General features: G+C 32.7%; 1 protein-coding gene across 1 annotated transcript; it reads left to right on the top strand.

Moving 5' to 3' along the window:
• Positions 1–1,503: 1,503 nt before the first annotated feature.
• LOC111706577 (probable G-protein coupled receptor B0563.6) lies at positions 1,504–7,119 on the top strand. The gene is made up of 2 exons (XM_023479488.1): positions 1,504–2,529; positions 5,695–7,119. The coding sequence occupies exon 2, from the start codon at positions 5,743–5,745 to the stop codon at positions 7,054–7,056; it is 1,314 nt and encodes a 437-aa protein (XP_023335256.1). The 5' UTR covers positions 1,504–2,529; positions 5,695–5,742; the 3' UTR covers positions 7,057–7,119.
• Positions 7,120–11,771: the final 4,652 nt, after the last annotated feature.

The following is an 11,771-nucleotide window of genomic DNA, read 5'->3' as shown; positions in this document are numbered from 1 at the left end:
ACGGTACAAAGAAATTGAACCATTGCCACAATCTGTTGTGAATCAAGGTTCGCTGGATACTGTTGTGAATCAAGGTTTGCAGAGTACTATTGTGAATCAAGGTTTGCAGAGTACTGTTGTGAATCAAGGTTTGCTGGGTACTGTTGTGAATCAAGGTTTGCAGAGTACTGTTGTGAATCAAGGTTTGCTGGGTACTGTTGTAAATCAAGGTTTGCTGGGTACTGTTGCGAATCAAGGTTTGCAGGGTACTGTTGTAAATCAAGGTTTGCAGGGTACTGTTGTGAATCAAGGTTTGCTGGGTACTGTTGTGAATCAAAGTTTGCAGAGTAATGTTGTGAATCAAGGTTTGCTGGGTACTGTTGTGAATCAAGGTTTGCTAGGTACTGTTGTGAATCAAGGTTTGCTAAGTACTGTTGTGAATCAAGGTTTGCTAGGTACTGTTGTGAATCAAGGTTTGCTGGGTACTGTTGTGAATCAAGGTTTGCAGGGTGCTATTGTGAATCAAGGTTTGATGGGTACTGTTGAGAATCGGACACGGAACTTTAGAATGCAGGGTCACTTGAAATTAAACCGATGGTCCCTTCGAGACTTATTGTTTAATTTATAGAAATGTTTTGGTTTAATTGACATTTAAAGAGTAAAAATATATAATACGTAACTCTCAGAGGTCTTTTCTAGAAGAGGATTGTCTTTTATTCTTAAAGAATCGGTTTTATTGATTTTTTAAATTTTTTATGTAAAGTTATAAAATAATCTCTTCCATATAATAACAATGTGACCCACATAGACATATTGGTTTAACGATACTAATTTAAACTTTTATTAAAGACTTAAAATCACTTCAAATATTGGAAAATTTTTACAACTTTTAAGTTTGAAGAATAAAATGTCTGAAGTTTTCATCTTTCTTGAAGTCATCAACATTTTTAGTTGTGAAAGTTAAAGAAGTTATTTCATAAATGAATTTAAAAAAGAAATACATGAACACTCGCAACAAGTTCGAATACATGAACACTCGCAACAAGTTCGAATACATGAACACTCGCAACAAGTTCGAATTACAGTTTAACTCAGAACTTCGGAGAAAAGAAAGAAATTTTAAAATGTCGTCTTGATAATTTTTCAATTGGTTTTTATACTAATTTACCTAAATCTCAGTAATTGTAAAAATAAATAAATAGCCATGAAATATTTGGGAACAGTTACAATCAAATTTGAAATATCAGAAATACAGTGATTAGGAAATTTGAAATTGAGATATTCTGAGCTGAGATCTCTTGTATTTTGGATATTGAGATCAATGTTTGATCTCTATCTTTTGTTAATCTCCAGATTAAATTAATCTTTATTCGATATCCCGCAGCGTAAAGCATTGATCCTAAAATTAAAAGTGTCCATATTGGATATCGAGAAAATGGGATTATGAGTATCTAACCGAAAAGTTCTCAGATAAGTTTCTTTTAAAAATCCTAATCTAATATTTATTTATTTTTAGGAAAAATTGTCTCTGGGTGTACATCGTGAGTGCCTGTATAATATTTACAACTTGAAAAACGTCAACTGCCTAAATCTAAATTTACCTTTATCAGAACAATTTACCTTGCACACGTGTCTACCAGTGTTTCAGCCTGCTGCCAAATAATCATATTTTTACTGCCATCTCAAACTAACACTTTCCCGCCTCTCTAAGAATAGAAAAGGCTGAAGGTTGTTTCTTTACAGTTCTCCTAGATTTAAGACATTCTATCCTGACTACAGCTAAATCTAAGATCTCTGAATCTATGCTACGAGATAATTGAGAAAGAACCGGGACAGAAATCTGAGCTCAGTAAAACAGTGAACCTGGAGTAAGTACAGTGAAGGATACACAGTTAATACTACTTTACTCTTGCAGTAGCAAACACAATAGAAAGTTATGAATCGCAAGACAATCTGATCTTTAGAAAACCCTGAAGTTCTATAGATCTCCTGGTTCAAGATAAACCTGACTCCAGGTTCTAGCTAAACCTGAACTCCAGATTCTTGATAAACCTGAATCCAGATTCTAGATAAACCTGAACTCCAGATTCTAGATAAACCTCACTCCAGTTTCAGGATAAACCTGAACTCCATGTTCTAGGTTCTTAAAGGATTCCAGGTTCAAGATAAACCTGAACTTTAGGTTCTAGATAAACCTGAACTTCAGGTTCTAGATAAACCTGAACTCCAGGTTCAAGATAAACCTGAACTCAAAGTTCCAGATAAACCTGACTCCAGGTTCCAGATAAACCTGAGCTCCAGGTTCAAGGTAAACCTGAACTGAAGGTTCTAGATAAACCTGAACCTCAGGTCCTAGATAAACCTGAACTCTAGGTCCGATAAACCTGAACTCCAGGTTCTAGATAAACCTGAACTCCAGATTCTAGATAAACCTGAAATCCTGTATCAAGATAAACCTGAACCTATCCTGTATTAAGATAAACCTGAACCTATCCTGTATCAAGTATGAAACTCCTGTCTGACCCAGATACTGTGCCCGCATCTTTTAATGTAAGTTTTTTTTATTATTTTTTAACAACAATATTGATTAGATCCATACAAACATTTTTTTCTGTGTTTATTTTGTTTTAAAACCGCGAGTTTGTTAACGGTTTGTTTAATTAACAGAACTGGTGGCATTGTCAAAAAGCTGTTCTTTGTTAATTAATGATTTAACTTCAGTTAATGGTTTTTCCCCTTCGTTAATAAAGTTACTATTTGTTAATAATCTAGATTTTTAACGGCGTCAATGGAATTTATCTCAAAATTTTCTATATACCTTCATCGTAAAGTCAACAAGTTTTTATATCCCTTTATCGTAAAGTCAACAAGTTTCTATATACCTTCATCGTAAAGTCCACAAGTTTCTATATACCTTCATCTTAAAGTCAACAAGTTTTGAAAGTTTCTGGCAAAGATTTAGTTCCTCTGCAATTACTTTTCAAAGTTTAGAATATATATTTCGTTATTTTTCATTAGCGATTATTTTCTTGCGTTATGCACTGGTAATTAATATTTTTTCCGTTTTTTTTATTAGCGATTATTTTCTTGTGTTATGCACTGGTAATTAACATTTTTTCCGTTTTTTTATTAGCGATTATTTTCTTGTGTTATGCACTGGTAATTAACATTTTTCGGTTTTTTATTAGCGATTATTTTCTTGTGTTATGCACTGGTAATTAACATTTTTTCCGTTTTTTTATTAGCGATTATTTTCTTGTGTTATGCACTGGTAATTAACATATTTTCGGGTTTTTTTATTAGCGATTATTTTCTTGCGTTATTCACTGGTAATTAAAATTTTTTCCATTTTTTTCATTAGCGATTATTTTCTTGTGCTATGCACTGGTTATTAATTTTTTTTCAGGTTTTTTTATTTTCAATTAAATATTTTTATGAATACCGTATTTTATCTAAAGAGAGACACAATTTTATTTGAGTTTTTAAGATAAATAATTTGAACTAGCTCGACCTTGGTTCCAATGAAGATGTTTGATACTTTACTGATCAATTCTTATAAAAGGTTTCATCAATTATAAAGTTTTTATCAATCTTACTTATCAAAAAATTAGTTCGGCAAGGAAGTCCAAAAATATCATTATAAAATTTTACGTAGACACATAATTACTATTTAGTTTGTTCTGATTAAACTTTGAAACAACTCACCAGTCTTGGCTAATTTTTTTGGTTGGGCATGATAGAGGGAAGTTTTTTTGTGCAGTCAGGGTTTTTTTTCAATTTGAACTTTTATAATTTGTATTGTTTTTAGTTTTCAATGATATACAGAGCGTCCCATATCATATCAGATTATCTCCAATCTTTAACACCAAAATAAACCCTTAATACTCGAAAAACTTATCATTTTCCGCAAGAAAATTCTTATATAACCCTTATGTTAAATTAAATTTTCTAATTAGTCCCAAAGATCGTAATTTAGATCCGTTCTCGGTCTAATATGATGTGGGACACCCTGTAATAATGAAAACAAAAGTATATATCGAGGTATCTGAAATCTTTTTTAATGAAATATCTTTTCTCATTTCCTTTAAAATGAAACTAAATGCTAATTTAAGCTTTGAGGAATTCATTGATGAATTCAAAGAATTTTATAGAAAGTGGAGTTTTAACAAAGAATTTTAAAACAGTTTGAAATTCATCGAAAATGCAGTTTTGATGATGTTCTAATACCCAAGGAATTTGAGGCTGTGAACTTTATCACAAATATTTTAAAAGGGGAAAAGGTATTGGATTGTTTAGAACTGGCGGGAGCTCTCGGAGCTTTAATGCAGATTTCAGTGTAAACCCTGGTTTGGTAAAAGTCTAAAAATAAATTGAGATTTTAAACGCTGGGTTTTGTTTTAAATTCTATAAATGAATTGAATTTTTGTCACAAAATATGATTTTCGAATCCTTCCATCTTTGCGAATTTCTGTAAGATCAGAGAATTAAGTTTGAAATATCTAAGCTTCACGATCACAAATCAGGTTGCCAAGATATAGGCAATAGGAATTGGAATTTGTCGCATAAGCTCAATATCTATTATAAATCATCTGAAACTTCTGTATACAAAATATTTTTTAAAAAATATATAGGAAATAATCTGTATCTGTATTGAATCTGCTACTTAACTAGCTAACTAAGTATGCTGAATCAGTATATGAATCTGCTTCTTGAGCTACTTTACTTCAATATTTATCTAGCTAACTATGTATAATGTATCTGTATTGGATCTGCTACTTGAGCTACTTTACTTCAATATTTATCTAGCTAACTCTGTATACTGTATCTGTATTGAATCTGCTACTTGAGCTACTTTACTTCAATATTTATCCAGCTAACTATGTATACTGTATTTGTATTGAATCTGCTACTTGAGCTACTTTACTTCAATATTTATCTAGCTAACTCTGTATACTGTATCTGTATTGAATCTGCTACTTGAGCTACTTTACTTCAATATTTATCTAGCTAACTATGTATACTGTATCTGTATTTAATCTGCTACTTGAGCTACTTTACTTCAATATTTATCCAGCTAACTATGCAGGAGGAATAGAATACAAGATAATGTTACTTACATTCCCCTCAGTAAACCTCCTTCGCTAATATCCTTTTGTTTTCTCAAGGGTTATCAGAATACACAGAAACCCTTTCTCAATTCCTTTCTTCCAAACAATAAAAGTTTAAGCAAAGCCCGCATTACAATAGATTTCTCAGAAATTCAAGTTGTACCAATGCAATGGTTCATTGTGCAGACAGAGTTTAAAAATACCTAATCCACAAAAATATGAAATAAGCTTATTTTCTCAGAATCATACAAAAAAAATACTTTTATTTCTGATATTTTTACTTTGATAACTCCGGTCCGCCTTTTAAGGAGCAGAGCAATAGCAGAGCAAGTACACATATAGACTATAAAAGGTATAACGGAACATTACATCCATCAAATGAATAAGCCCCTTCTTGATAGATCATAGTGCATAAGCTTATGTGAACCATAAGAGAGTTAATATTTAGAAATTCGTTATTGTAAAAATATCAAAGTGGGCTTTTAAGAAAATTATGATTCTTAGAAAGAATAAAAATGATTTGGTTTATTGTATTAACCTTTGTTACTCGTTATTTCCAGAAACTGAGTTCAGATTAGTTCGTAAATCAATTTCTGTTTTATTTCAGGATGAATGGAATTCCAGTTCTCAAATACAACCTTGATTCATCAGCAACATGAGAAGGAGTTTGATCATCCTGGGGTTAACCCTGGTTCTCCAGGTACAGTCCGGAGATCAGATAGATTTCGTGAACCAGGAGGAGGAATCCATTAACAACCTCACCAGGATCTTCAAAAGCCCCCCGGAGTCCTACTCTAACACCCTTGGAACGATTAAAGTAGTTGCTTACTCCGTGATAGCTAACTTCATTGTCGGAGTCGGTTTGATCGGAAACCTGCTGAACCTTGTAGTATTAACCCGACCCAACCTGAAGGGTGTGATGTATGTATACCTGCTAGGGCTGGCCGTATCTAACCTTTGCGTTCTACTCTCCGCTCTACCTGGTTTATACGATATCTCTGTAGGGTTGGAGGACGGATACTACTCCACTGCCTTCTACCAGGCGCATCTTAAACTGCCGATAATTAACACCTTCATGGCCAGCTCGGTTTATATCATCATCTGTATGACAGTAAACCGATATATCTCCATCTATAAACCAACCCAGTTCCAGAGGATTCACACACACAAGAACGCTAGAATCTCAATCTTCTCTTCATTCTTTGGCGGTTTGCTCCTAAACATCCCGCTCTGCTTCCAGCAGGAGGTGGTCTGCAAGGAGGACTATAAGCTGGAGAACGACACCTGCCAGTATTGGATCTCTGTTGAGAATGATCGGATTGCTGTCATCATGCAAGTGTACACTCTTGTCAGTGAAACCATTCTCCGGTTCGGACCCATCATCACCCTCGCAATCCTAAACTCAATGATCATCTACAAGTTCCAACAGCTTGCTAAGAAGAGACAGCGTCTGAAAGGATATACTGGAGCTCGGAGTTCAAGGATTGGAACTCCTCCCTCCTCCCCCAGCCCGTCTAACGTCATCAGCTCCGCTACACACCTCAGCAGAATCAGCATATCTCACGACGGCCATCTCTTGGACAAGGTTACGGAGATCAAAGCCCCTGTTGCGAGGACCAAGAGCAGCCGAACCTCGACACGAAGACGATCGCTGCAAAGTCCAGAGGAGCGCATGCTGGTCATTGTTCTAATCTCGATTGTTGTGCTGTTTGTCTGCTGCACAACACCCGCGGCAATACTCTCGATCATTTTTACCGCCAAACTGCAGAGTAACAGTGGATTTCAGATTTTCCGCGCAGTTGCCAACAATCTAGAGCTTCTCAACTTTGCTTTGAACTTTTATATCTACTGCTTGTGCAGTGCAGAGATCAGAAGAGCTTTTGTATCTCTCTTCATGAATATTGTGAACCTGGTTCGGGAGAATAAGGAAGCCCACCCTAAAGTTACTTTCGAGGAAACCAAAAAATAATTTAAAAATTAGAAGAAAAAAGAAGAAAGATGATACACACGCACCTCTGCTTCTTTAGTAAAATTGAATTCAGCCTATATGAAGCATAAATTCTGACCGCGTCAACCTTGTTGCACCAGCTAGTCCTATCCATAGAGCTAGGTACAGTACAAACTGGGACCGGAAAGGTTGAAATTCAAATGTACTACGGCTGCCCGTGGATAGTGAAGGCCAAAATCTTAATTTCGTTTCCGTATTTATTGCTCTTCGATTTGATATAATTTAAATTTCTGTGAAGACGCGTTTTTAATTTCTCTTTTGGGACTCATATCAAAAGTGGCAAGGATATCTTCAGTAAGCGTGCACGAAACGCTTGAAAACTACGATAATCAACATAACTTAACTAATATTACATCAGAAAGGATTTGAGTAATTAAGGCACAAACTTAAATTTTCTAATCCCTATATTTTTGTAACCTGATGGTGTAAACCTTTAATAATTCAAACATAGTCTAAATTATCCCACATAATTCATAGTTTTGAAACTTCTAAGGTCTAAGACATTTGGTTGCAAAGATGTAAATATTAAAAATCAGAGCGTGTGGCAAAGATGTAAATATTAAAAATCAGAGCGTGTGGCAAAGATGTAAATATTAAAAATCAGAGCGTGTGGCAAAGACAAAGAAGTTTCATTTTAACAATTTGGGACGCACTTAATAGTCATGTGGAATATCTGTATTTTAAACATTAACAAAATATTTTTACAAATATCTGAAATAATTTCTTGTTTTATTAGAATACTTGTTTTTGGGTCAAATTACAACAATGTTTATGTATGCACTATGTATACAATATACATGTTTTTCAGTCTGAATAAGAACGGAGAACCACAAGATTTATCTACGAGAAATTTAAATAACGGAATAAAACTTTCCAAAATTATCCAGACAAAAGTTAAAGAATTTATAGAAATTTTCTAGTTCTAAATTCAAATTGAAAATAGTTTTAAAGAAGATTTTAAGATTTGAATTGAGGTTCAAAGGTACAGTGTGTCCCACGAAACATGACACTAGCAAGACGAATTGAAGGTCCCAATCATATTAGAAATTAGTTTGCGGTGTTTATTCATAAACCTAATTTTAGAATTAATAATCACAAAATACCTCTAATCTTGGCATTTCCCAAATGTGCAGTCAATGTGCTTTCAATATTTAGAATTTTGTTCATATTTTAAACAATTTTGGTTTTAATCTATGAACTCTTAATATCTCCGGTAATATTGAATGCACAAAAAAACCAGACCACATTTTGAAAATGCTAGATCTAGGAGAATTTTTTGTTTGTTTATTGTTTCAAGAATCATAAATGTGAAAGTAGGTTGACGACTGAATGTCTCAAATAAATTTTAAGTTCTAGAACGACTTTCAAGTCCTCTAGCTACTGTCATGTTTCAAGTCCTCTAGCTACTGTCATGTTTCAAGTCCTCTAGCTACTGTCATGTTTCAAGTCCTCTAGCTACTGTCATGTTTCAAGTCCTCTAGCTACTGTCATGTTTCTTGGGAACAAAATTGAATTTAATTAAGCGTTGTGATATTGTTTAATGTTCATCATGAGTAAAATGTGTAAAAATTTCATATTTTAACAATTTTAAAGTGATTGCTTCGCGCCCTATTTCCCAACACCATTTCCTGCCATTTTATTCTGAATTCAAGATTTTATTCAAAAAAAGTTAATAAATCTATTTTGGCAGAAGAAATACATAAAATGATTTATTTTCCCCCATTTTATTGAATGGATTTAGGTTGATATCCAATCTGTAAAAGTGTTGGATAAAGTTTATTAATATTAATCTTTCACCCCAATTCACTAAACTGACATTTTATCCAAACTAAGAAAGACGAAAAATAATCTTTAAAAAAGAAATATTCATTTTTGATGTTGTTCTTTTTACACAGAGGAGAAAAAAATCAGTTTTCTTTTTTCTCAACAAAGTTAAGATTCAATTTAATCTTCTGCAAACAAAGTTTAGAATTTCCCCTCGTTTCAGAATATATCAGAATATATTAATCTTTTTTCGTTCAATTCAACCATTATTTCACGTTCTGGTTTCAAACCGGCACAAAATTTGGAATTTGATAATTGATTATTTTACACATATTATCATCATTATATCATGCATATGATTAGAACTATATTTATGATCAACAACTGTTAAAAAGTGTAAAATTATTTATAAAAATTATTATTGATCTGGTAAATTAGGAATCATAGTCTTGGCTTTTTTTTTGTTCATCAATTTTCAATCAAAGTATTTTTTCGTAATTAATATTTATACGATGAAATGTAACCGTTCAATGTTGTTACTGTTACTGTTTAAGCGTAACATGTGATTGTCTTCAAAAATGCTAAAAATCCGCTGAAACACTGAGGCAAACATATTGAATTTTCTGTAAAATTTTTACAACAAATTTCTCAGATTTTATAAACTTTTATCTAAATTTACTATTTAATATTTACTGCTTTAAAAAGTCTAACAATCCCAGTATTAAAAATTAAAATTGTAATATTTGATTGATTCATTTCTAAATAAAAACCCCAGGTACAGAGTGTCCCAAAAAAGTAATTTTTTAAAACTTATTATCACAAAATACCCCTAGTCCTGGCATCTCCATATTTTGACCTGCCTAGGTTGTGCTTTCCAATTTACCGGAGAAATGACGGATTTCGTTAAGATCTTACAAAGGAATTGACTCTTTGCAACAAACTTTGATTTTCTAATCCCTATATCTTTTGATTTCGACGTTGTAAACCTTTGAAATCTCAAGCTATGACTTTTGTTAGATCAAAAAATATAAGTTTGAAATATCAAAGGTTTACGACATTGGGTTCCAAAGATATTGGGATTAGAAAATCAGAGTTTGTGGCAAAGAGTCAATTCCTTTGGTTTCAGTTTTCTGGATTGAAACCTGAGGGAAACTCTTAATATTTCCGGACAAATTTGAAAGCACAAAAGGCACACCACATTTTGTAGAAAACAGGACTCGAAGAATTCTGTGATTACCATGTTTTAAGAATTATACAAGGAGGATTAGGTTGAGGAGTCGATGCCGCAAATTATTTTAAAATTTAACGATGAGCTTAACTTCGTCTTTCTCTGTCATGTTTTGTGGGACACCCTGTTTTTTAACAAATTTGAACAATCCCTTAAATGTTCTGAAGAGTATTGTTATGGTTGTTATGTAATCTGCATTTAATCTTTCTCATTTTCTAAACAATTTTATAAAGGAATTGAGTCTTTGTCACAAACTATGATTTCCAAATCCCTGTATCTCATTAGATATATCAAACTATGAACCCTGTTAGATTAAATATTCAAAGTTTGAAATATTAAACGTGTACACTATCAGGTTGCAAGGATATAGTGATACGAAAACTTAAGTTGTGGCAAAGACTCAATTCCTTTACAGTCACTAAATCAAAATTGAAAGCAAATCGAATACACCTTTTATCATTGAACATTTAAAATACGGTTTAACCCAGATCTTCGGAAACATCAAACGAATTTATAAAATGTCGTCTTGACAATTTTTTAATGGGTTGAATACTATTAAATCTAAATCTCAATAATTGTAAAAATAAATAAATAAGGCTCCAGTACAAAAGGTAGAATTACAAAAGGTAGAATTACAAAAGGTAGAACGACAAAAGGTAGAACGATCAAAAGGTAGAACAAACAAAAGGTAGAACGTTCAAAAGGTAGAATTACAAAAGGTAGAACGTTCAAAAGGTAGAATTTTCCAAATTATTTTTTTTTAAATGTCCAAAAAAAGTGAAAAAATAATGTTTCTTATTTATTAGGACTAATTTTTATTTTACAAATGTACATGATTTTAATCTATGCCAATAATTGTGGCAAGCTGTTTCATATAGTCTGGTGCAGGGAAATTATTATACATTTCAGTCATGTTTTTAATCCTTGTACCTTTATCTCTCTGTTTTTGTTTGCGAGCGTTCTCAGTTCTGTTTGCACCACACTGGCTAAATCAAGAAGAGTTTTCCTTGACAGGGACTCTTCACGTATGAAGTTGGTGAATATAGTCCAGAGGTTGTTGTAGACCTCGTTTGAGTTGTTGGTTATAGGAATATCCTCCCTAACCTCCATCCACTTGTTCTACAACGTAAACTTGAATAGGGGATTTTTCTTTCTGAAAAATAAAAAAAATCTACCTTTTGAACGTTCTACCTTTTGATTGTTCTACCTTTTGATTGTTCTACCTTTTGTAATTCATGGAAAACATTAAGATGGAAAACTAACAAGATGGAAAACTAATTCTACCTTTTGTCATTCTACCTTTTGTAATTCTACCTTTTGATTGTTCTACCTTTTGATTGTTTTACCTTTTGTCATTCTACCTTTTGTAATTCTACCTTTTGTAATTCTACCTTTTGTAATTCTACCTTTTGTACGTGAGCCATAAATAACCATGAAGTATGCACGAACAGTTTTAAAGAGCTCCATATAATTATTTAATTAAAAAAAACTAAATATCTGCAGCATTCATTTATCGGCAGTTTATAAATTCTTTCAATGTCTTCAAATTCAGGGTTAAACTGTAGTACATGTCTAATCTTTGATATACAAAGAGATAAATATTTGAAAATAAAAATACTTTTCTCATAGTTTTAACCTTATCTTAGCATGATGAGGTTTTTTATGCATCAAAAACAAACAAAAT

Source organism: Eurytemora carolleeae, unplaced genomic scaffold (assembly GCF_000591075.1).
Source record: "Eurytemora carolleeae unplaced genomic scaffold, Eaff_2.0 scaffold70, whole genome shotgun sequence".
NCBI lineage: Eukaryota > Metazoa > Arthropoda > Copepoda > Calanoida > Temoridae > Eurytemora > Eurytemora carolleeae.
Note: the sequence above shows the minus strand (reverse complement) of the source record. Positions and strands in the feature narration are given on the sequence as shown.

What these genes read in the sequence shown, in the direction of transcription:
- LOC111706577 (XM_023479488.1), top strand. Translation starts at nt 5,743, where the DNA reads ATGAGAAGGAGTTTGATCATCCTGGGGTTAACCCTGGTTCTCCAGGTA.